The sequence below is a fragment of the Azolla caroliniana genome, unplaced genomic scaffold (genome assembly GCF_043228905.1).
Source record: "Azolla caroliniana isolate FFs.n. ecotype wild unplaced genomic scaffold, voAzoCaro1.0.p SCAF_2, whole genome shotgun sequence".
Classification (NCBI taxonomy): Eukaryota; Viridiplantae; Streptophyta; class Polypodiopsida; order Salviniales; family Salviniaceae; genus Azolla; species Azolla caroliniana.
In genome coordinates this window covers 8,548,219-8,570,961 of record NW_028230437.1, presented here as the reverse complement: position 1 = coordinate 8,570,961, position 22,743 = coordinate 8,548,219, and the positions used below count along the sequence as shown (strand labels likewise).

The 22,743-nt window shown below is 38.7% G+C and overlaps 2 protein-coding genes across 2 annotated transcripts; both read right to left on the bottom strand.

Annotated features, from left to right (window-relative positions):
• Nucleotides 1-6,019: 6,019 nt before the first annotated feature.
• Nucleotides 6,020-8,065, bottom strand: LOC147867301 (uncharacterized). The gene is made up of 2 exons (XM_087339678.1): nucleotides 7,252-8,065; nucleotides 6,020-7,068 (listed from the first exon to the last, which is right to left on the bottom strand). The coding sequence occupies exons 1-2, from the start codon at nucleotides 8,063-8,065 to the stop codon at nucleotides 6,020-6,022; spliced, it is 1,863 nt and encodes a 620-aa protein (XP_087195804.1).
• A 6,286-nt stretch (nucleotides 8,066-14,351) lies between these two features.
• Nucleotides 14,352-15,704, bottom strand: LOC147867300 (uncharacterized). Its single transcript, XM_087339677.1, has one exon. The coding sequence runs from the start codon at nucleotides 15,702-15,704 to the stop codon at nucleotides 14,352-14,354; it is 1,353 nt and encodes a 450-aa protein (XP_087195803.1).
• Between the last annotated feature and the right edge of the window lie 7,039 nt (nucleotides 15,705-22,743).

Here is a 22,743-nt window from a genome sequence, read left to right as displayed (position 1 = left end):
CCAATTATGTCGCAATGTTGGGAATTTCCTACTCAAACTGAGTCGGAATGTCGGGCCGTGTATTGCCAAAATTGGGATCGATGAGGAGTCACATGAAAGGACGCACCCGAATCCAAAAGCCACATGTTCGATTCTTCAGTCATAAGCAGAACTTCTGATTCGACTGAGTTCTCAATTGATAGTATATTCAGGTCGTTTGTTAATAATTCAGCCGAAGAGCCGATGTAGTTGATCTCCTCGTGTCGGTCACTCTTCTGCTCGGCTCGCTGAGCCTTATCGTTTTTGGCCTTGAATGCACGACAATCGGCTTTGATGTGTCTGGGTTTCTTGGAGTAGTTGCAGACTCGATTATCCCGAGATTTGCTCTGACTTCGCTGATTGTTCGGATGCCGTGAAGAACTTCTTCCACGGCTGTTCGATCGATCAGTCGAACCTTGTACTACGTAAGCGTTGTTGGCTGATTCGTAAAAAAAAGATTTTCTCCGAGCTGCTTCAGTCAGAATTACACTCGTGACTAAGGAGTACTTAACGGCTGTTGTCGACGCATTGCACACGGTTGTAACGAAAGTTTCCCACGAGGGAGGGAGACTACTCATGAGCAACATTGCTTTTAGTTCATCCTTGATAATTGTCCCCTGGGCCGAAATTTGGGAGCTTAAGCTTTCGTACTCGTTCAGGTGCGCCTAGACCGAGTCAGACTCTTTCATCCGAAGGTTATAAAGGTGCCAAATCAGGTATATATTGGTGGCGGCGACCTTCTTTTCGTAAGTGTTCGAAAGTGTCTTCCATAGTTGGAAGGCAGTCGAACACAATTGCACCGTGAAGTACACAGACTCCGATAGGTGCATCCGAATGGTGGCTCAGATGATTTTGTCGAACTTTCCCCATTCAAGCGACTTGCATCCTTCTGGAGGGTATTCATTCTCAATGGGGTCAATTTGCCCCTTGACTATTAAATAGTCTTGCATCTGCTCCTTCCAGAAGTTGAAGTTTGATCCGTCGAACTTCCTTAGACTCATCTCTGACGAGCCGAATGATGAAGCCATCTTCGTTGGTATAATAGACTTTGTCCGAAGTTAGCTATGAATTGTGGTGGAGTGCAGTAGCCTGGCTCACTTGGCGTCGTTCTAGCCGAAGTCGAACACAAGTCGTGTCAATTACGAATATCAATTTTCCGAGATTTTCCAACACGGATTATGTGCAATACTCTAGGCTGATCCTGTTTCGGTTAACTGCAACGATGAGAGGGACAGATCTGACTGGTCCTCCCGAATGTCATTCAGTCGAATGAAACACAGATTGGGGTTGCCCCTTGGAGTCGTGTTTGCTTCAGGTGACTACGACGATTAGGAGAATAGCAACAGATGACCTATTTGATTCCGCCTAGTCGAGCAAAGCAACGAATTTTCCTAGTCGAGATAGAAGTCTCACTCCGAGCGGCTACGATCACAGAACCAATAGTGATCTAGAACAATGGAGTGCTGACTTTTTCACGTTTCTCTTTGCAAAGAACAATCTTGTTGTAGGTTAGCTATTGAGATCAGCTAAGATCTTCAAGATACACAAACGAGAGTTGTCGATGGAGACCAGATAGAAGGCGATAGTGGAATCAAACAAACCTTCGCTCTGATACCAAATGTTGGGAATATCGTCTTCTAATGTGGAACAAGATCAAAACTCTTCTAGGATAAGATCGTAAATGGATGCAAGATCATAGCTTTGATGGCAACAAAGACAGAAAATAAAACAACTAGTACATAAGAGAGAGAGTCAGAGACAGATAGGCACAATGTCAATGAAGTTTATTACAACTTTTACAAAATGAGCAACCTACCTGTAACTGGGTTACAAAGTCAGTTTATATACTGACTAACTTAGGGCAACTGCCCTTCTCACTATTTACATAAATAGACTAAGTCTAGTGTGTTGGTAGACAGGTCCCTCCGGATGGGAAGTGAGAAGAACAGTGCCGACGAACAAACTCGGCCGAGGCCGACAGGCCGAGGCCGAAACGGTATGAACCGGATGGGGAGAACCCGACTGCGGAGAGTCGGATGGTGTAGGCCCGGTATGAACCGGATGAGGAGTACCTGACTGCGAAGAGTCGGATGGTGTAGGCCCGGTATGAACCAGATGAGGAGTACCCGACTGCGGAGAGCCGGATGAAGAGTACCCGACTGCGGAGAGCCGGATGGAGCCCATCGAGGCTACATTTGTAAATAGCCGAAAAGTCATATTAGTATAAATATGACTTAGGGCAAACTTTTAGTTGTGTGTTGTTGTCGTTTTTTGTGATTATTCGTTGTTGTTGGCGAAAGAAGAAATTAGAGCGCGTAACTCTACAGAGAGAGAGAGAGAGAGAGAGAGAGAGAGAGAGAGAGAGAGAGAGACGAGGTCGTAGCCTCTGTTGTAACCGCCGCCTGTGGCGAAGATCTGAGAGCACGAGGTCGTTGCCTCTGTGATCTCACTGTTGTATGTTTCTGCATAGTGACAGTTTGCAGCTTGTGGGCTGCCGTGGTTTTTCCCCTATTTCGGGGTTTTCCACGTATACCTCCTGTGTACCATTTCTCCTCTTTTGTGTCGCGTTTCATTACCTGTTTTTTTTCTGTGTGTGAAAAGAATCTCGGTTGTGGCCGAGCGTCGGACATAAGGAACCTCGAGTTCCCAACATAGTGTGCTAAAAAAAGAAGACAGTGTGAATACGTCCATTAGAGACCTGTATTCAACAGTTGGGTAGTTGGCGTGTGTTGGGTTGGGTTTTGTTTCTTGTGTTCCTTCAATATAGCTCCAATAGCCTTGGTCGACAAGGTATTGGTGTATCTTGTATTCCCAAGATGCAAAGTTGTTTCAGTCCAACTTTTCACTAGGGGGAGAGTTGCCTATTTGAGTATTCATTTTCTTCTTCTTCTTTCTCAGATGAGCTAGTTCTTCTTGAACGTCGGCGTATAATGTAACACAGGTGGATGGGCTAGATCAGACTACCAACCTCACTCTGATACTATGTAAATAATTAGTTCTGTGATTATTTGATGCGAAATGTATGTGTTTGTATGAGAGAAGAGAGAATAGACACAAGATAGACAAAAAAACAAAAAACTGTATATTCTCAAGAATGCCAACCAACACAATTACAAAGGAGAGAGGGAGGTGCTTATATAGTCGCCTTCTCTCTACATTCTCTTACTACAACGCCCTCTCGAGGAAGGGGGGGAAACCTTAACTACCTTAATAACTATGTGCAATAGAATGCAACTCCTATGACACATTAGTTATGTTACATAGTGGTGGTGTGTTCACACACTTCACATATTCTCAGGGTGTGTTCCCACACTAGGTTAAGTTGAGTTTGATTCTCAACATCAAGTGACATTTTTAAGTGTAGAGTTGGGTGTATTCACTCTCCTTTCTCATGGTGTGGTAGAGATGTAACCTTGGACATGTTGACTCATAGGGAATTTATGAGTGGAGATGGTGCGGTGTAGGTGTAACCTTGGTCACGTTGACTAATAGGGCATTTATGAGTGTACCTATGATTATTTAATTAGTTTATATCACTACGTAAACATTGATGAAACCCCAAGTGTTGGTAGAGGTTGTTATCTCAATTCATTGAATGTTGCTCATAGATTAGATCATGATATTGGGGATGAGATGATGGTGATTCATATGGGGTTCAAGACTATCATTGGCTATTGTGGGAGGGAATACCATTGGGGTGGGGAGGGGGCAATTGCCTACCTATCGGGGGATTGGGTAAGGAGCTAACGAAAGCTCTAGGAAAGGTATATTGTCTAAGAGACTAGGAAAGAACTTGGTAGCTTGATCGTAAAAAGGAAGATTTCTTGAACGAACAACTAAATGTTTCCTAGAACAAACGAATTGATATCTTTACACCAATTAAACCAAAATGTTCGTATGTAGAGATTCAAGACAAATACAAAGACAGAGCATAGTACAAAATTATATTGTTTGATCATGAATATGAGAATAACGAGAATCATAATATGCTTATAGATGTGTATCCCTCAAGTGGCTTTAATACACCACATGATGACTCACTCTTGTTCTTTAGCTTAAAAATTTTATTTGTTGGTCACATGAACGATGGTCTCTATCATCTAACGTCATCCAATGTTTTCTTAAAATATATATATTTTTCTACTCTACACAATACTTATAGTCTCTCGACCATATTTATGTTTTCGTGGGAGAAAAAAGAATCAGACCCTTTTTAACTAAAAATGTGAGGCTAAATATCATAACAAACATGCAACGATAAATGTAGTTTCAAGACTAGAGCACAATGCTAAATGTCACACTATAATACCCAATCTTCTATGCGATGGTTTTTTAAATTTCGAGAAACATTATAAGAAAGCAAGATCCAAAATCCCCTTTTTTATTCTTGTCTTGAAAAATCAAGCTATTGGTTCCTCCTTTGTAGATGATCAAAGCTTGAGCACAATCCCACCTAGCAATCGGCAACGATTCGGTTTGAGAGTGTCAAAACCGAATTGGTTTGAAACTAAACCGTTTAAAATTTTTGAAACTTGAGCCGAATCGAACCACGAAACCGTTAAAAAAAAATCAAACCGTTCAAACCGTGATTTCGTGGTTCAGTTTCTGTTTTCAACTTAGGTCAAAATTCAAATTTTAAAAATTTAAAATATTTCATTATTGTAAATTTTAAAGATTTTCCTAAAATGTGAGAATAAGGCTTGAAAACAATTTTTTAAAATTGTAATTTTTTTTTAAATAAATAAAATAAAATAACCGTTAAATCGTTTAAACCACGGTTTCTAATTGTTGAAACCGAACCGCCGAACCGTTTAAAAAAACCTGAACCGAACCAAACCGTTTTAGCCGTTAAGTTGCGGTTTTGCGGTTCTGTCAACCCTAAACCCTAAACCAAACCTTTGCCGATTGTTAATCCCACACTCTTTCCTACACACACACACACACATATATATATATCATATAAATGAGGTAAAACATGTACATAAATACATGAATACATGGCATCACATTTCTAAAAGAAAATTATAGGAAGAAGCCAATTGAAAATCCCATTTTTCTTATTCTTAAATGTCAAACGTCTTCTCCTCTATATAGTAGATGGTCATCGCTTGAATATGATATTGTCCTCAATCCATCCAAACAAAATATTTATTTTTTTCCCCTCCCTCATATAAATATTAAATAATGTATACATACATACATAATGGCACACTTATAAGAAGAAAATTATAGGAAGAAATGAATTCAAAATCCCTCTTTTCTTATCTTTAATTTCAAATGTTCTCTCCTCCTTTGTAGATAACCACCCATATTTCTCATGTAAATAAGGTATGCATACATATGTACATATATACTAGCATAAACATACATACATAGACATTTTTTATTTTTTATTTTTTATTCCAAAAAAAACATCTACTTCCATTAGTTAAGAATGTACAAAGGAATCATTTATAACTCATATCTTACAAGACATCTTGCATGTCAAAGGAAAACAATGTGAAGATGAGGCAACATAAAAAAACAACTCCAAAACACCACATCATTCTATGTGTATAGCATTACTCGAACACATATTCTCCACGTGAGCCTCATAGAAAACAGAATTCAGCATAGATGTCCTCCATTTGATCCTCATGGCAGCACCCATCTAGATGTTAGGAACACTTGGAGGGAACAGCCACCGCGGTGGTTGATAATTCCACTTCACTTTACCATCCAGTATCTGCAGCATCGGCGAACCGCTTCATTTCCGAAGGAATCGAGCTCTAGCTTCTTCACTTGCATCAAACGACCCTTGAAGACTTTCAAACTCACCTCGCAACGTAGAAATAAGATTAAACCAGATCATCATTAAATTCTTAGCCGGTGGGGTTCGTTTACCTGCGAGGGTCTCCTTGCACCGAGATACCCACACTTGCCAAACCGTAAGGCCGACCACTAATACCCATATGTCCACGTAGCGTTCCTGTAAGAAGAATAAACCTCCTTGCGTTGCTGGTTACACAGATCCTTGCTTCACCATTAAAGAAGGATTGTTTCCATTCCACCCTTGAAACCACGAGGCCGATTCAGTGGCCAGCCAAGTGATTGTTGCGCTCGATACATGAACCTCAACCCCAAAACGAGCCAAGATTCTTAAGCTCCTCAGCCAGATTTCTTGCGCTCGTGGGCAGCACCACAAACAATGAGCGATGTCCTCCAAGCTCGCACTACATGCCTTGCAACCACTCATGTCGCCTCTATTCCCAAGCCACTCTCCCGTTGGAACAGCCCGATGGGTGATTAACCAGAAAAACACTTTGATCCACTCGGGAAGGGATGAGTTCCATATCCTGCTCCTGGTTCTATCCACAAAGACTGAATCAATAGCTACATGGGTCCACTTGTTGGCACATTTCTCACGATACGAACCTAACTTTCTCCCCAAGCGCGTCGAGTATTCGAAGAAACCTAGTGATTTAGCTTGTTCTCCCTTCCACCTATATTCAGCGGGATCCCATTCTACGTGCTCGAGAGGCTTGCCTTCAACCACGTACAAGATCCAATCCTCCTCGACCTCTTCGACTGGTGGATTCACCTTCCATTTCTTTCTGTGTCTTGCCACAATTCTAATAGGGTACCAACCTGCACTTTCATCTAATAATCCCATCAAGACGGTCTTCCCACTCTTTCCTAGACCCCTGACATTGATAATATTTCCGGTACCATCACATTGTCCGGACCATTCACCCTCTTCCTCATTACCAATAGGAAGCGAGGAGACAGCTGTATTGACTACGTCAAGCATCTTTCTGCCATTTCTGACCTTTCCCATGTCTTCATATAATTGATCACGATTATTGCCGGACAACCGCAGCCAATCAGCCACCGAGTGTATCCCTAGACAATGCAATATAGCCCACGGCATGCGCTTGCTTTGCCCAAGCATCATTCCTTCTAGCGATTGCACGGTCTTGTTCCACAATAGGGGTTGGCGCATCCATTCAGCACTAGTACTGGGACGATTCCGACTTAGATGCCCACGAAGCATACTCCACGCCTGCATCACTGAAATACAAGTACGATCAGCCAATCAGTTAGATTTCCTCAATTTTAAGTCCATGCAAAAAGGCCACGCTTTGTGTGACTTCCATTGCCCACCCAGTCTTGGACTTCATAGAATGCTCCTATTATGTATCAATGTTTTCCATAACTCATCACCGGGTAGCAAGCTTCTTACCAATATCTTACATAACAATGCCCGACTCTGCAATCCAGGGTCAACCAATCCTAAACCCCCCTTACTCTTGGGAAGAATCAATGTAGACCATGATACTTTGGCTGCCGCATTGTCTTTCCTCATCCCAGCCCAAAGAAATCCCCTAATACACGCTTTAACAGTACGAATAGCTTGCTTGTCAAACATCCACACTGAAACTGCATGCCATAATGTAGACAAAAGCACATGGTTAGCTACTATGATCCTGCCAGCCAATGATAAGTTCATCCCTGACCAATTGTGAATTTTGTCACAGATTTTGCTTTGAATATGTTGCAGCTGAATTCCCTTGTCGATATCTACCCCAATCCACGTTCCCAGATACCTAGTGGCTTCCCCGTTTGCAATCCATTTGAATTCAGCATTTGGCTTCCAAACAGGCTCGGGCTCCAAGCTGATCCAAAAACCCTTGGACTTCTTCCAATTAATGGACGCTCCCGATGCCTTGCAAAAGAGCTCAATAACACTCTGTGCCCTCTCAAGATTTGCTTCATTTCCTTGGAGGTATAGCATCGTATCGTCCGCGAACTCCGAATCCAGCAGGGACTTCCTTGCGTTAGGGATCGAAAGACCATGAAGATTTGCCCCTTGGCTATTAAAAAGGGCAGACATTGCTTCAGTAATAAAAAGGAAAAGAAAGGGGGTAAGAGGACAACCCTGCCTGATGGATCGAGTAAGAATGATTTGAGCTCCTTTCCTCCCTGCAATCAGCACCTTACTCGAGCCATTCCTATATAAGGCTTGGGCAGCACACCTCCATTCTAATGGTAGCTCAATGATCTTCATCACTTCTTCCAAGAAAGACCATTGCACTCAATCATAGGCTTTCTCGAAGTTGAGCATCAGACAGGCTAAGTTTTGATTGGTCACCTTTGCTGTTGCAACAGCCTCCCAAAACAAAATCACGTTGTCCATAATAGAACGATGCTCCATGAAACCAATTTGATTGGATTGGATGATATCGCCTAGGAAGGGCTTGATTCTCTGCACTAATATTTTAGCAAAATTTTTATAAATTAGGTTTAAAATTGTAATGGGCCTCCATTGCTTAATCTCGTGCAGCGCAGTCTCCGATTTTGGAATCAAGTAGATCAAGCCTTCATTGAAGCTACTCGGCATCCGTCCCGTTCTCCACATCTCTTGCAGTCCAGCTTTCAAGCTTGGAAAAATTTGCTCCCAAAACTCCTTGAAGAAGGCTTTGGGAAGACCGTCAGCAGCAGGACAAGCCATACTCTGTATCTTATCTAGCCCCGCTACAATCTCTTCCTCCTCTATGGCTTTTGACAACTGCGCTTTAGCTGCCTCTCCAATCCTGGTTTTCAAGCATGTAATTACACCATGCATCAGGTTACTTGGACGGTCGTTTGTCAACGTAGGAGCTAAAAGGTCTCTGTAGTAATTAGTCGCCATTTGCAAGATTTCCTCTTGATCAAATGTCATTGAATCATCCTCCCGTTTGAGACTATGAATATGTGTTCCTCTCCGTTTTGGAGTCTTGGCAAGAAAAAATTCCCTGTTAACTTTATCTCCCTTGACAGCCCACCATGCTGCTGACTTTCTGAAGAGGAATTGCTCACGTTGCTGTCTAACCTCCTGCAGCAACCTAGTGGCCTCCTGTAGCCTGTCTTTCGCCCAAGCACAACATGGGTCCACTTGCGTGAGCTTTTGAGCTGAGATGACTGCTTTCCTTAGGCATTGCAGACGGTATTGACACCTTAACAGCTCCTCCCTAGCCACTTTCTGAAGAAACAAAGAAGAATTAATAATCTTTTCCTCCAGTAACTGTATCGGGTCGTGGGCTGATGGGGATGCCGTCCAAATGGTATTCATTGCATCCTTAACCTTCTGGATACCGAAAATCTTCGGAGGAATCCTCACATTGCTCTCACTCTTCTTCTTATAAATAGGTTCAAGAGTCAAGGATACTGGAAGGTGATCCGAATAAGTAAAACCAACAAGAATGGATGAGAAGCCACTCCATTCCTCTATCCCGGGGCTCACATAGATGCGGTCCAATCTAGAGTGACATCCTTCACTCTCCTTCCAGCCAAATCGTGAGAACCTTAAGGAATTCACCTCAACTGCCATAGATGAATACCACGAGTCCCGGATTCCCAACATAGAAGTTAAGAAACCCCACGCTCTAAGCTCCTCCCCATGTAGCAAGTTCGAATGAGCCCCAAGACAATCTTCCACTCTCTCTATCATGTTAAAATCCCCTGCCACTATCCAATTGTCGACGGAGGGAATTTTGTTTGCCAACAGTCTCCAAAATGAGGTCCTCTCATTGCTAATGTTAGGTGCGTAGACATTCAACACCCCAAATTTTACATTCCTCCATTCCAAGTAGCAGAACATAGCCCTACCTTCGATCAATATGCCATGATCCAAGATGATGATATCCGCTGATTTCCTCACCGAAATACACACTCCACCTCTCCTTTCTAACACGCCGTGAGCAGGAGCCCACCATGTGTACTAATCCCCTGGCAACAGGTCTTTGAACAGTTCCGTTCTTTCTCGGCCAAGGTGATGCTCTTGTAAGAGCAAAATATCAATAGTTTTACAAAGGCCGTCAGCTTCCCATTCTCTCCTAAACCGACGCTTCTCTAGCTGACGTTGAGATCCACCAAGTCCTTGCACATTCCAGGAACAAATTCTCATTGACTTGGGTTCACAAAAAAAGCCAAGGGGGAATCTCCCATGCTCGACAAATATGTCTCTATCATACGCCATATAAATTCCCACTCCATACTTATTTTCCATTCTTGATTCTTGGGCAGTTCAGCACAATGGAAGTGGAACAAACCAGGCTTCAGCCCTAGATCCTGTACCTTCCATATGCAAACCACTGGAACATCTTGAGCAAGTTCCATAAGCTCCCCTTGTATCGGGGAGCTCGTCCATAATGTTTGTAGCCCTACAACCTTATTTTCAAATGTAAGGTACTGGAGACATAATGCTGCCCTGTTACAAAACGACTTCAAGGACGAGTCTTCTCCTCTTTCATTTTTCAAATCAGGTTCCAAGTCAAAAGAAAAACCAGTCTCCGGTCTGCCGGAGTTGCTGTTGAAGAGGACCATGTGTGCTCTAGTCCACCCGTGCACTCTTCCCCTTGGATTACTAATGTTCACCACAACCTTGGGTACTTGCATATCTTGCATCCTCAATGCTTGCATCATAACAAACTCCACACCCACAGTTGAGGGATTTCCAACCTCAGTCCGTGCGATCATTTTTTTTTGCTTCAATATTCATGACGTCCACTTCACTTTCCTTGTCCTTCCCTTTCCTGATCCAGGCCTTAACCACTCTCAAGTCTGATGAAAATCTACTGTCACGACCCTCAGAGGGCTCTACGAGTGCTTCATGGGTCTCGACTCGAGGTAGTAACTCAAATGGAGTTGCTAAAATTATTTCGCCTTCCTGGGGTTCCATTTGCGAAAGGATGTCAAATCTATTCGAAATGGATCCTCCACTTGTAGGTGGGCAGGCAAGACCGTGGAGGCTAGGCTTGGCCACTTTCCTCGGCGATATCCATCCTTTTTCCTTTACTACTTGCTTCCCATTGTGAACCATGACCATGTGGCCTGCCATCCCTGCATGTGGGATATCCGGCAACTTGTTGTCTTGCTGTCCCCTATGCGCTCTTGCATTCCCATACAAGGGGCAGTGTTTGGCCATATGGCCCATCTCCTTACATGCAAAGCATTGACCCGGCAAGCCTTCATAACTAACCTTCACCACCCTTAGGCCAAAGTCCTCCGTGTGGACTCTAATCTCTGATGGTAGTTTTTTAATGTCACTAACCAACACCTTCATCTTGGGCATTTCAGCTACCTTATCTGCAAATGAAGGTTTCGTTGTACATACCACCCCTATATTGTGTGCGAGCTTTGGGATCAAATGGTGGAGTTGGAAAGGTAGGTCTGGGAAGCATACTGTAATGACCATCGGTGTGCCTGCTTTTTTATTCTCTTCCTTTGCATCGAAGTTTGGACTCCATTCCAAAATCATGGCTTTGCCATACTTGAGTGTAATCCATTTGTGATCTTGAATCTCCTTCACATTATGACCTTCTAAGATCACATGGTAATAGTTGAGGCCCATTCTCAAAATGTTCTGGATAGGCGGCATTTTATCCAAAAGAGCTGCTTGCAACATGTCCCTTAGCATCCCTTTACTTGGTCGTCCTCCTAACAACCGACAAATGAACGATGAACACTTTAAACGGCCCACTTCTTCCATCAATCTTCGATTCTCTGCCGGAGAAAGATAAAGGTCGATCCCTTTTCTTTCATCAATGCCCTCCTCCACCTGCTTCTCTTGAACCTGGCCACTGTCATTATTCTCCTTTACTATGAAGACATTGCCCAAGCCTGCCTCGGTGATCATTTCGGAATGTGCCATGATCAGCCCCCACCTATCTGCTCCTCATTCTGCGGATCTGGATGCATACCTGTACCTAATATTTCAGCTGGAGGATACGAATCCATAGACATTTTTTATTATCTTTACAACATCATGTTTCAACTACAATAACATCCTTTTATGTAAGTACGAGGATTCATTCACACAACAATTTCCGTTGTGTGCTAGAATGCAAAATTCCTATTGAAAAGTACATGAAAGAAAGAGGAATGAGAGATTGAAACAAATTTTTTCTAACTAACATCAATTAACTAAAACGAGGTCACAAAGAGCTTCTTAATGACATTTAGTTCTTGAATATATGCTAAATCTTTAGTGCATGGAGATCCTTATATTTGATATTGAGGCTAAGCATGTTAGCCAAGTGGCATTCTTCCATGTGCTTGATGATATAAAATATTATTTTGCAAGGTATGTGGGTTTTTTCTTTTACAAAAACCATAAACTTATTTGTATCTCCATGGTAAGTTTACAAGAGTAGTGAATTTGAGTCCTTTGCTTAAGTCATGATGATGATCCTGTTTTTGACATTCTGGGTGACCTTGAACCATATGTATTTGCTTCTTATTGCCTCGTTTATTTGTGATTAGTGTATATTATGAAGTTATAGCATTAATATAAGTTTTTTCTTTTAAAAAGAGGCATTGAGAAATGGAAAAGGGATAAAGGGATCTAATCCATGATGTTTGGAAACGTTTTTGGGCTAAAGTACTCCATTTTTCTATACAAAAACTTTAAGACTAAATTAAAATCCATATAGAGCCTTGTGCTTGATAGAAACCTTATAGACGGCTTTAGTAAAAACCTTCATGAAGAATTTACAAATTGATGTAGTATGAGAAAAGCACCATTATCTCAAATTTCAATAATGCTAGAACATCTACCAGATAGCCAACCCCTTCTTTGGTTATTGACAATGAAAAAACATAAGCAAGAACACATAAATTAAATTAAATTAATATTCATAAATAAAAATCCAAACCTTTTAATTTCTATGAAGGGGAAAGGGGTTTTGGCGACCAAATAACATTATTAGACTCATGAAGGTAAGTTGTTTCACTTAGCAAGATTGTCATTGATATTCTAAAACAAATCAATACATGATGTGGCATGGATTTGTTGCACCAATATCTTCATGGATTCATTTGTAACCTCATAAAATTGATGGAGATAATTCTGATTGAAGCACTCACCTCATTCAGCTTGGACATAAGACTAGTTGTTTATTGTTATAATAAAGGTTTGTCGTTGTCTCTCGTAGTATTCTCTTGAACCCTCAATAATCTTTCAACTTCTTTCCCAAACACAAAACTTTAGTAAGCATACACAACAATTGTAGACTTCATATCCTGATGGAATATTTTTATTATTTAAATATCTCTCTATACAAAATTTATTCGTTATAAATTACAATGTTTACATTTACACCTAAGGTTCAAAAAAATTAAAGATGGAAAGTAAACCCAACGTTCATTTCATTTTTTCAAGTTCCATTAAAGTAGATAGACAATTATATACAATACATTTGAAAAATCCATTATATCATGTATCAAAGACCACAGATAATTTATGAATATTTCTAAGGAAAAGGACCAGGATACCCCTGGAAGTTTGTCTATTTACCAGAATGCCCCTGGAAGTTCCAAATTTACCAAACTACCCCTATCTCCAAGAAAATACACTTTATAAAGTAATTATACACTCAAATCTACAAGCCCTATTTACCAAAATACCCTTAAACTTAAACTTATTTACCATAATGCCACTGTATACCTATTTTGACCAATTTATTCCAGTTTTATTTTTCAAAATACATCATAAATCAAACTAAATTATCAAAATTATATTATATATCAAAATTTTCAATTGAAAGGTCGCCTTAAACTAAACACCAAGTTATACTGGCTTAATCCCATAAAACCCAAATTTGTGATTGAAGTGACCAAAATGTAATCTTAAAACCAAAACAATTGATCACACACCAAATTTTACCATTGCGATGCCATTTTGAAGCCAAATTCCATGAATTTGTGGATTCACAAATAATTTGCTGCCAAAATGTTAAACCAAATCTCACAAAAAACTTTGCTACCATAATGTCATTTCAAACAAAATCTCACAGAACACTTTGCTATTAAAATGCCATCTTAAACCAAATTTCATGATATACACTAAATTTTGTTAGCAAAATGCAATCACAACTAAATCTTCCCAATCTTATCAAATTAAAAAATACTCGCAAACCAAAATTAATTATCGAAATGTAATAATTGCATGTTAATTTTGATCCGTCTACAAAAAGTGTAATTCCAAAAATATCCACAAAATCAAATATATCTATCGACTCAACAAAATATCTAATAATGCACAATCGTCACTAAATTGGGGCCCTACAATTGCGAGCATTGTGTCCTTTCCCACGGCACCTTCCACAACGATGTTTTTTCTTCTTTGTGCCTTCTTCTATTGTGTGTATACGTTTGGTTTTTGGACGTCCAGGAGGTCTTTGTGTGGCTGGTGGTAACATGCCTCCAACAATATTACCATGCGTAACAACAAGAGGAAATATTGGCTCCTTGTAAGTATCACAATATGATTGCAACAAATATGCCTTGTGTGCAAAAGATTGAACTCTTTCTTTTCAAAAAAAAATAGCAACCGTTGCATGTGCACAAGGTAACCCCATATCCTGCCATTGTCCACAAGTACATATCTTCTTATCCACATAAACAATCCTAACATGTTTCGGAGTATGGATCTCAAAAACATCATTAGTAGATGGCAAAATACGGTATAGTCTTCCACGTTGTATGGATTCTCTAATGAATTTCTCTGCATATCCAACCAATGCATCATGTGTTATCTCTCTATTAACCAATCCAATACGTGCTTTAGAAGTTTCTCCATTAACCCTCCTTTCATAAAACCATGACATTATCTTCTGGCGTATCAATTCCATCATCCCTAGAATAGGCATAGCTCTAGCCTCTAACAACCATGCATTTAGGGACTCGACAATGTTAGATGTCAAGTGTCCAAACCTTTTCCCTGAAAACTTACATGTAGCCCAATGTGAGGGGTCGGCGGTGGTCATTAGCCATTTAGCTGCATTACTATTTAGAGTGCGTATTTCTCCAATGATAACATCAAAGTCTTGAGTATTAGTTGCATTTGTAGCTTTCCACAACATCCCCAATAGTTGAGTGCTTTTAAAAGCTTTTCTGAAATTGTCTGATAGATGGCGCATGCAATATCCATGTGATGTATCATTGCCAAACACCAACATGACACCATCCACTAAACCCTTTTGTCTATCTGAAATAAACGTTGGTGGATCTGTGTGTCGAAGAACATCCTTCAAACTTTGAAGAAACCAACACCAATTATCATCATTCTCTGCTATTACTACACCAAATGCAATCGGAAACAAAGCACCTTGTGCATCGATGGTAGTAGCCGTGAGAAGGATTCCTAGATATTTTCCTTTCAAATGAGTTCCATCTAGACCAATTATTGGTCTACAATGCATGAAACCATTTATGCTTGCATTGTAAGCAATGAATATGCGAAGAAAGCGACCTTCAATTGTTTCTTGAACATATGCCACACTACTAGAATTAGCTTCTAAAATGTTTTGGCAATCATTTCGAAGATTTTGATATGCAAATACATGATCCCTATGGATTTGAGCATGTGCACTTCCTTTTGCTTTCCACGCTACCCTGTAAGAGATAGTGACGCCTTTTTCACAACGCACATCACCAATTAGTTCATTTGGTGTGTATGTAGGATGATCTTTAAACTTCTCCAATGTTGTTTCAGCCAACCATTTTGAGCTTACTTCTTTGTTCCCTAAGTGTTGAGTGCCAACGCATTTATGTTCTTCCCTATTCTTCTTGATCTGGCATTTTGAACCTCCTTCAATACAAGATGCATGCAACCTCCATCGACATCCAGAATTTTTGCATGTAATAGTTAATCTAGCAAAAGTCATGTGAGCACAAATTTAAGATTAAAAGTCAAGTGAGTGTAAAAGCATATGAGTGCAAAATTCATGTGAACCTTGTTTTATCTTACTTGATCACTCTTAGCTCAACATGAGAGCCAATTGCATCATCTCTCACAACTTGTCGAAGCTCCTTCAAAGAGTCAAACTACCTTCCCTCCACCAAAGCCATTTTATGAGAGACATCAAACATCGAAATGAGAGAGAGACAGAGAGAAGAAGAATAAGAAAAAGAAGTGAGTTTCAACCCTCTAGTGTATGCAAAACATTATCAGTTTGGCTATAAAATACCACACTTATTCTCTAATAAAAAAGAAGAAGAAGAAGAAGTGAGTTTCAACCCTCCAATGTATGCAAAACATTATCAGTATGGCTATAAAATACCACACTTATTCTCTGATAAAAAAGAAGGAGGAGGAGGAGGAGAACGTGACCTTGTCTATATATAAGAGATGCATAATAAGTTAGAAGTTGACCTTCTTCTTCTTTCAAGTTCTCATTCCTCTGCTGAAGAATTTGCAAGGCTTTTATGTAAATGCCGGAATGGCAGAAACAGAGTATATGCTCTGCGACTCTATGAGTGCATCTGCATAAAAGGACTAGAATGTGATAATGTATTAGGAAACTATCTAGTTCCTTTGTTTGTTAAAGTTGTATGTATGCTCGATGCTCTCTATTAGTTCGATCGTATATCTCTTCGCAATGAACTTTCATGAAATTTCATGCTATCAAGTTACAATAATTGTGGTCAACCACAGAAAGCATTGGATCTATACAAAATGATGAGAAACGTTGATGTTTCTTCTTCACCTCCAAATGAACATACTTTTATTGCTTTGCTCAAGGATTGTATAAGGTTAAGAGACATGAGAACAAGTCTTCATGTACATGTAGAATGTGATTCAAGAGGTTTCCTACATAGTGATATCTCATTGGCTACCACTTTGGTTGATACTTATGCAAAATGTGGCTCAATCGAGAGAGCTAGACAAGTTTTCGATAAATTACATGTTAGAGATACAATCTCCTAGACTTCATTGATGGTTGGATATGCCGAGAATGGAAAATATGAAGAAGTAGTTGAATGCTTTGAAAAGATGCAATCTGATGGTATCTTCCCTGATATTGTTACATTTATAAGCATTCTCAAAGCATGTTGCAACTCAGGATCAATCAATGAAGGCCAAGTAATGCATTGTGAGGTTGAAAGAAGGGGGTTTCTCTGAAGAACAAGAAGAAGAAGAAATCTTTGAAGGATACATGGAAAAGAAAAATTAGTAGGAAAAGGGGATTGAATAATAAAAGAAGACAAAGCAAACCTAATAATAGAGAAATGTCCGCATATAAACACACACACACACACACACACACACACAGAGTACTGACCTGATGAAGACGATTGATGATGAACAAGAAAGAAAAGAAAGATTCTATGAGGTTTAAGGGTATTTTGGTAAATAGGGCTTGTAGATTTGAGTGTATAATTGCTTTATAAAATGTATTTTTTTGGAGATAGAGGTAGTTTGGTAAATTGGGAACTTCTAGGGGCATTTTGGTAAATAGACGAACTTCTAGGGGTATCCTGGTACTTTTCCCATATTTCTATGTGCAATTCATCCTTTGATAAAAAATTAGGGAGAAATTGAGAAGAATGCTTGCATATTATTCCATGGGTTTTATGGAACAACATTTGTACTTTTCATGTGCTATCATGCAAGACCCATGTGTGTGGGCTCCATCTCATGCAAGTAGGAACATGTCTCGTTAATTACTACCATGATCGTGTGACCAATACTTCTCTTTTAGAGAGAGGCCATAATTAACTCCCTCGAATAATATTTCTAAATTAAAATCAAAATACACAAAGGGAAATTGAATGGCAAATGAATGCTCAATTGAGAGTGCACATTGTGACTGTGAGAGAAATTGAGAAATTCATGGAAGGATTGGGTTTGGTCAAATATGTGTAGAAAGCATTGTCGAATTTGATGAAAGGCAAAACATTGTATCACAATGTGATACTTAGAATCTTTTTTATTCCAAAATGAAGCTACTTTCCCATTAGTTAGGAGAGATTATTATAGAAAGACTATATAAGGTGGCTTATACATAAATTGAGGAATCACACTCCGACCAAGTTCAAGAAAACGAGACTACGGACATAGCCTTTCGAACTGACTACTTAATGTAAGTAGATATCTATAGCTAAAAGCAGTGCCCTTTAGCACTAGTCATTACAAACCAACTCATGTGGCCTAAAACGAAGGGAGGGTGGGAGGTGAGTAGGAAACAGCCAGCGTAGGGGCTAGTAGTTCCAGCTCGGGCCATTTCCTCCTTGTGTCACCATCGATGTGTTCTGCCACTCCTGCTAGAAGCACAAATGGGCAGTGACCACATTGTTGGAATGGTTGCAAACCTTGTCCAATTGCCCTCGTAAGTAGCTGATAATCGTGAATCATATATCCATTATCACTTCCTACGGGGGGCGTACCAGATCTTGGAAGACCTTTAGGCAGTGTGTGTCCCATACATACCTGTTGAGATATCAAGCTCAACTAGATTTAGTTACCTAGTCAACACACATAACTTAATAGTTACCTAAATAGAATCTAGTTAGTGTGTTGACCTTAAAGCCTTAAATAGGATTTTGTACTTGAGTGGGATACATTGTAGATCCTTCACCCCCATGATCATTAAATATAGGACTTACACCTTTGTACCTATATTCGACTCCATGGTTGTTTACGTACCTGTATTTAATGTTTAAATACGCATATTACCTCATAATTTGTATAGTACGTACTATACCTCAATGTTGTTTAGTTAAATATCATGTACATTTGTCCAATATAGTATTTAACATACATTTGAAAAAACAGGTATAATACGTATTTATAAAAAAATGTAAGTAAAACCCCAACAAAAAGGAAAAGAAAATAAATATTTTAGTGAAAAAGAAGAACAGAAGAGATGAGGACGAAGAAGAAAAAGAAAAAAGAAAAGAAGACAGTGTGATAATCACAGAAGATAGAAGATGAAGATAAAGAAGAGAGAAATGAAGAGAGAAACTTATTGTGAGTGTGATAATCGTAGACGATTCCTCAATCTATGAAGGCATAATCGTAAATCATTACAATTTGAAATAGAACATCGTGATACACACTGACACTTATTTATAGAATAAGTGTTCAATGTCGACATCCATATTATAATTATTTTAGGATATGAAATGTTCAAATGTCTTATATGCATTTTAGGATGTAGAACTATAATATACATCACAAAATTGTGTAAACATAGATGTTTTTTATAATATTACAAATATGTTTTAGAAAGGTAAATAATTTTTAAATGCTAGAAGTATTTAACGTACTATACGTAAAATATGTATTTTATAAGTATTTAACATATTAAAAAATGTATTTAATGTATTTTTAAATTGGGAGGTACTATACGCGTATTAATATGTTATATACGTATGGTATCCATACCATATCTAACACACCTAACAACCTTGTTCTACTCACAATTGTGCACCTTTGCACATGAGATGCATATATACCTCATTGTGGGTATTTTTGTATTTGATGATGTTTTTTAATATAGTTAATCATCCCCCATCTTGTCTCGTTGTTCATAAGTGTCCTTTCTCTCTCCCTCTCTCCCTCTCACATACATACACACACATCACATAATCTTCCGTTGCTTAATCACATAATTAGGTACTAATTAACCCGTAGGTTATTACCTAATTCTTAACAATACCACAAGATGAAGCTTGTAGTCAACACCAACATTCCATCTCACATTGAGGTGAGTGTGAATTACATTATATGGAACCGATGGTTTTGGATGATAGACAAAAGTATGAGCTCTAACATGGATTGACTTAACTTGTTTGGTTCCCTAGTTTGGGAAGATATACGGTTTGGCGTTAAGTGTGACATATGGAATATAATGTGTGAAGTGAGAGCATCCGCATTTTTCCCATGCCATAATACATTGAGATTGCAAGCAGGCCTCATTCACGAAAGAATCTATTGATGTATCATGACGCAAGTGTATTGCATCCTATCTCCCAAACCATTTTTCCATATCTTACATTAAACTAGAACACTAATTTTTGCTTTTATATGTCGTTCGAACCTTTTTGTTTGCTTCCTATTTGATTCTAGGAAGTTGATGTTAGAGTCTTTTTTGAGCCTAATCTTAGTTAGCTCCAAAGAGCTTGTAATAAAACCTTCTTGTAATCGCGATTAAGTATTAATGATAATTAATCTTAGTTTTGTCTTGATTCTTGTGACATCCAATCGTGTTTTAAGATCGTTTCAAGACCCCCATGTTCTAGGTTCATCACAATATCCTTCTCCTTGTATGCATACACTTGTGTATTGTATAATCCCTCTCCAGAGTGATGTCCTTGATATTTTAGTGAGAGACAAACTCCTTTATAGGTCTCTATAACTTTCTCCTTGTATGCATACTTGTCTGTCGTACAATACCTCTACACATAGATATCCTTCATAGTTTGACAATAATTCTTAGAAATCTCTTGCAAATATGTTGATGTCATCTACAACATCATGTTATGATATCATTTGTCTCTTTATGTTGGGTAGTGGTATTACATAAATTGTAGCAAAACCAAATAACATGTGCTAATTGCAAGTAGACAGTGTGGATGTTTGAAAATAGAATGTAAACAATGGATGTAGTCCGTCTATGTTTATATCTATAAATAAACTTGACAATAATAGATAGATGTGGGGGAGAATTTTGTAATGGTACACATGAGCTAGAGGATGTTATGCAAGCAATAATATTTGGGCTGAATTAGAGGGCAATGGTCAAAATGCCAATAAATCTACTTTTAAGTCTTTAAATGTCATTCAAGCTCACCAAAATCTTTAGATGATGTGACAAATAATAACTATTATTTATATTTAGCGGCGTTTAGTTTAGAGTTCAAATAGTTGAAAGTTAATTAATATGATTATGAAATGCTAATTAAACATCTATAGAGGTTAGTAATCATGCATTGATTGCTAATTTCTTGTCATTACATTTGAATCTTAACTTTGCAACACTAAGATAATTAGTTGCTAATTTTTTCTATTATAAAGACAAATTAATTCCTCTAGAGTGGTAGTCCAATAAATTTCCCCATTAAATTTTGGAAAATAAGTAATTTTGTAGCATTTTGGGAACTTGGACCTTAATGGCATTTTTGTGTAATATCTTCAATGCATATATGTCATTTAGTATCTTACTACATGACTAACAGATATGTAAACATTCTTTTTCCATGAATATGTACAATTCGCTTGTAAGATAGAGTTAGGCAATAGGAAGTAATGAGTTATCTTGCATGAGGTTTGAAGGATTATAAAAAGAGGGTCGTTAATAAGATGAAATTGCATTCATTTTGGGTGGAAGGCCGTTTGTAACTTTCATACAATTATTTTTGCAATTACATGAAAAGAAGCATGATGCATGTGAGGTGATGCCTACATATTGTGAATGTTTGATTCTCGATTAATGTAAAAACTATTCTTATTATTTGTACAAGGAATTTTCATTCTTGGCAATGTGCAATATAGTGTTTCGACGCACTAAGACACCTTCAATCAAATCATGAATGTTAGCGATCTAGCTTAAAAGGTTTATAAACATGCAACACGATTAATGTGTTTTTTGTTCTGTCAAAAGTGGAGAAGTGTACGTCGATAAACATGTATGTCGATGGCTTATTCAAGGTGCACATGCTCATTACCTTGAATATGTATTATTTGAATATAATCTAGGGAAAAGTACCAGGATACCCCTAGAAGTTTGTTTATTTACCAGAATACCCCTGAAAGTTCCAAATTTACCAAACTACCCCTATGTCCAAAATAATACACTTTATAAAGAAATTATACACTCAAATCTACAAGCCCTATTTACCAGAATACCCTTCAAACACAAATTTCTTTACTTAAGCGAATCTTTGGGTCCTTTGTACCTAACAATGTAGTCTTTCTTTTCTTTCTTGTTCATTGGGTTGATCAATCGTCTTCATCATCAGGATATGGGGTTACCTTGTGCATTATTAATAATTTTGTTGAGTCGATAGATATATTTGATTTTGCGGATATTTTTGGAATTACACTTTTTGTAGACGAATCAAAATTAACATGTAATTATTACATTTCGATAATTAATTTTGGTTTGCAAGTATTTTTGAAATTGAGGAGATTTAGTTGTGATTGCATTTTGCTAACAAAATTTAGTGTAAAATCATGAAATTTGGTTTAAGATGGCATTTTAATACCAGAGTGTTATGTGAGATTTCGTTTAAAATGACATTTTGGCAACAAAGTTTTTCGTGAGATTTGGTTTAACATTTTGGCCGCAAATTATTTGTGAATCCGCAAAATCATGGAATTTGGCTTCAAAATGACATCCCAATGGTAAAATTTGGTGTGCGATCAAATGTTTTGGTTTTAAGATTAAGTTTTGGTCACTTCAATCACAAATTTTGGTTTTATGGGATGAAGCTAGTATAACTCTGTGTAAATTCATAGAATTGGATTTTAAGGTGACCTTTCAATTGAAAATTTTGATGTATTGTCATGTGTGGGGGACCACACTAGGTGGTTTTGTCCCAAGAAGAAAACTAACTTGTAACTAACTAGGGGTAGAGCCAAGAAAGGTGGGAAACACTATAAAGAGAGATGCCTACCAAGAGAGAAGGGGACTGTAATTGAGCACATTACATTGGTGGAAATAACAGACATTTTTAGATCAACCACAGCTTGCACACCCACTGATCATCACACAGAAGCAGCCCACCGATCATCACACACGAGTATCCCACTGATCTTCACACAGAGGCAGCCGCTGAGCCTACAAGTGACCAGCCGAAAAGACGCGAATTCAAGAGAGCATCAACTACACAAAGATGCAGACATCAGATTTCAACAACACAATGAGTATGCAACCAAAGTTCGTGGAACGGACCTCTCCAACCAACGCGACCGAGCAA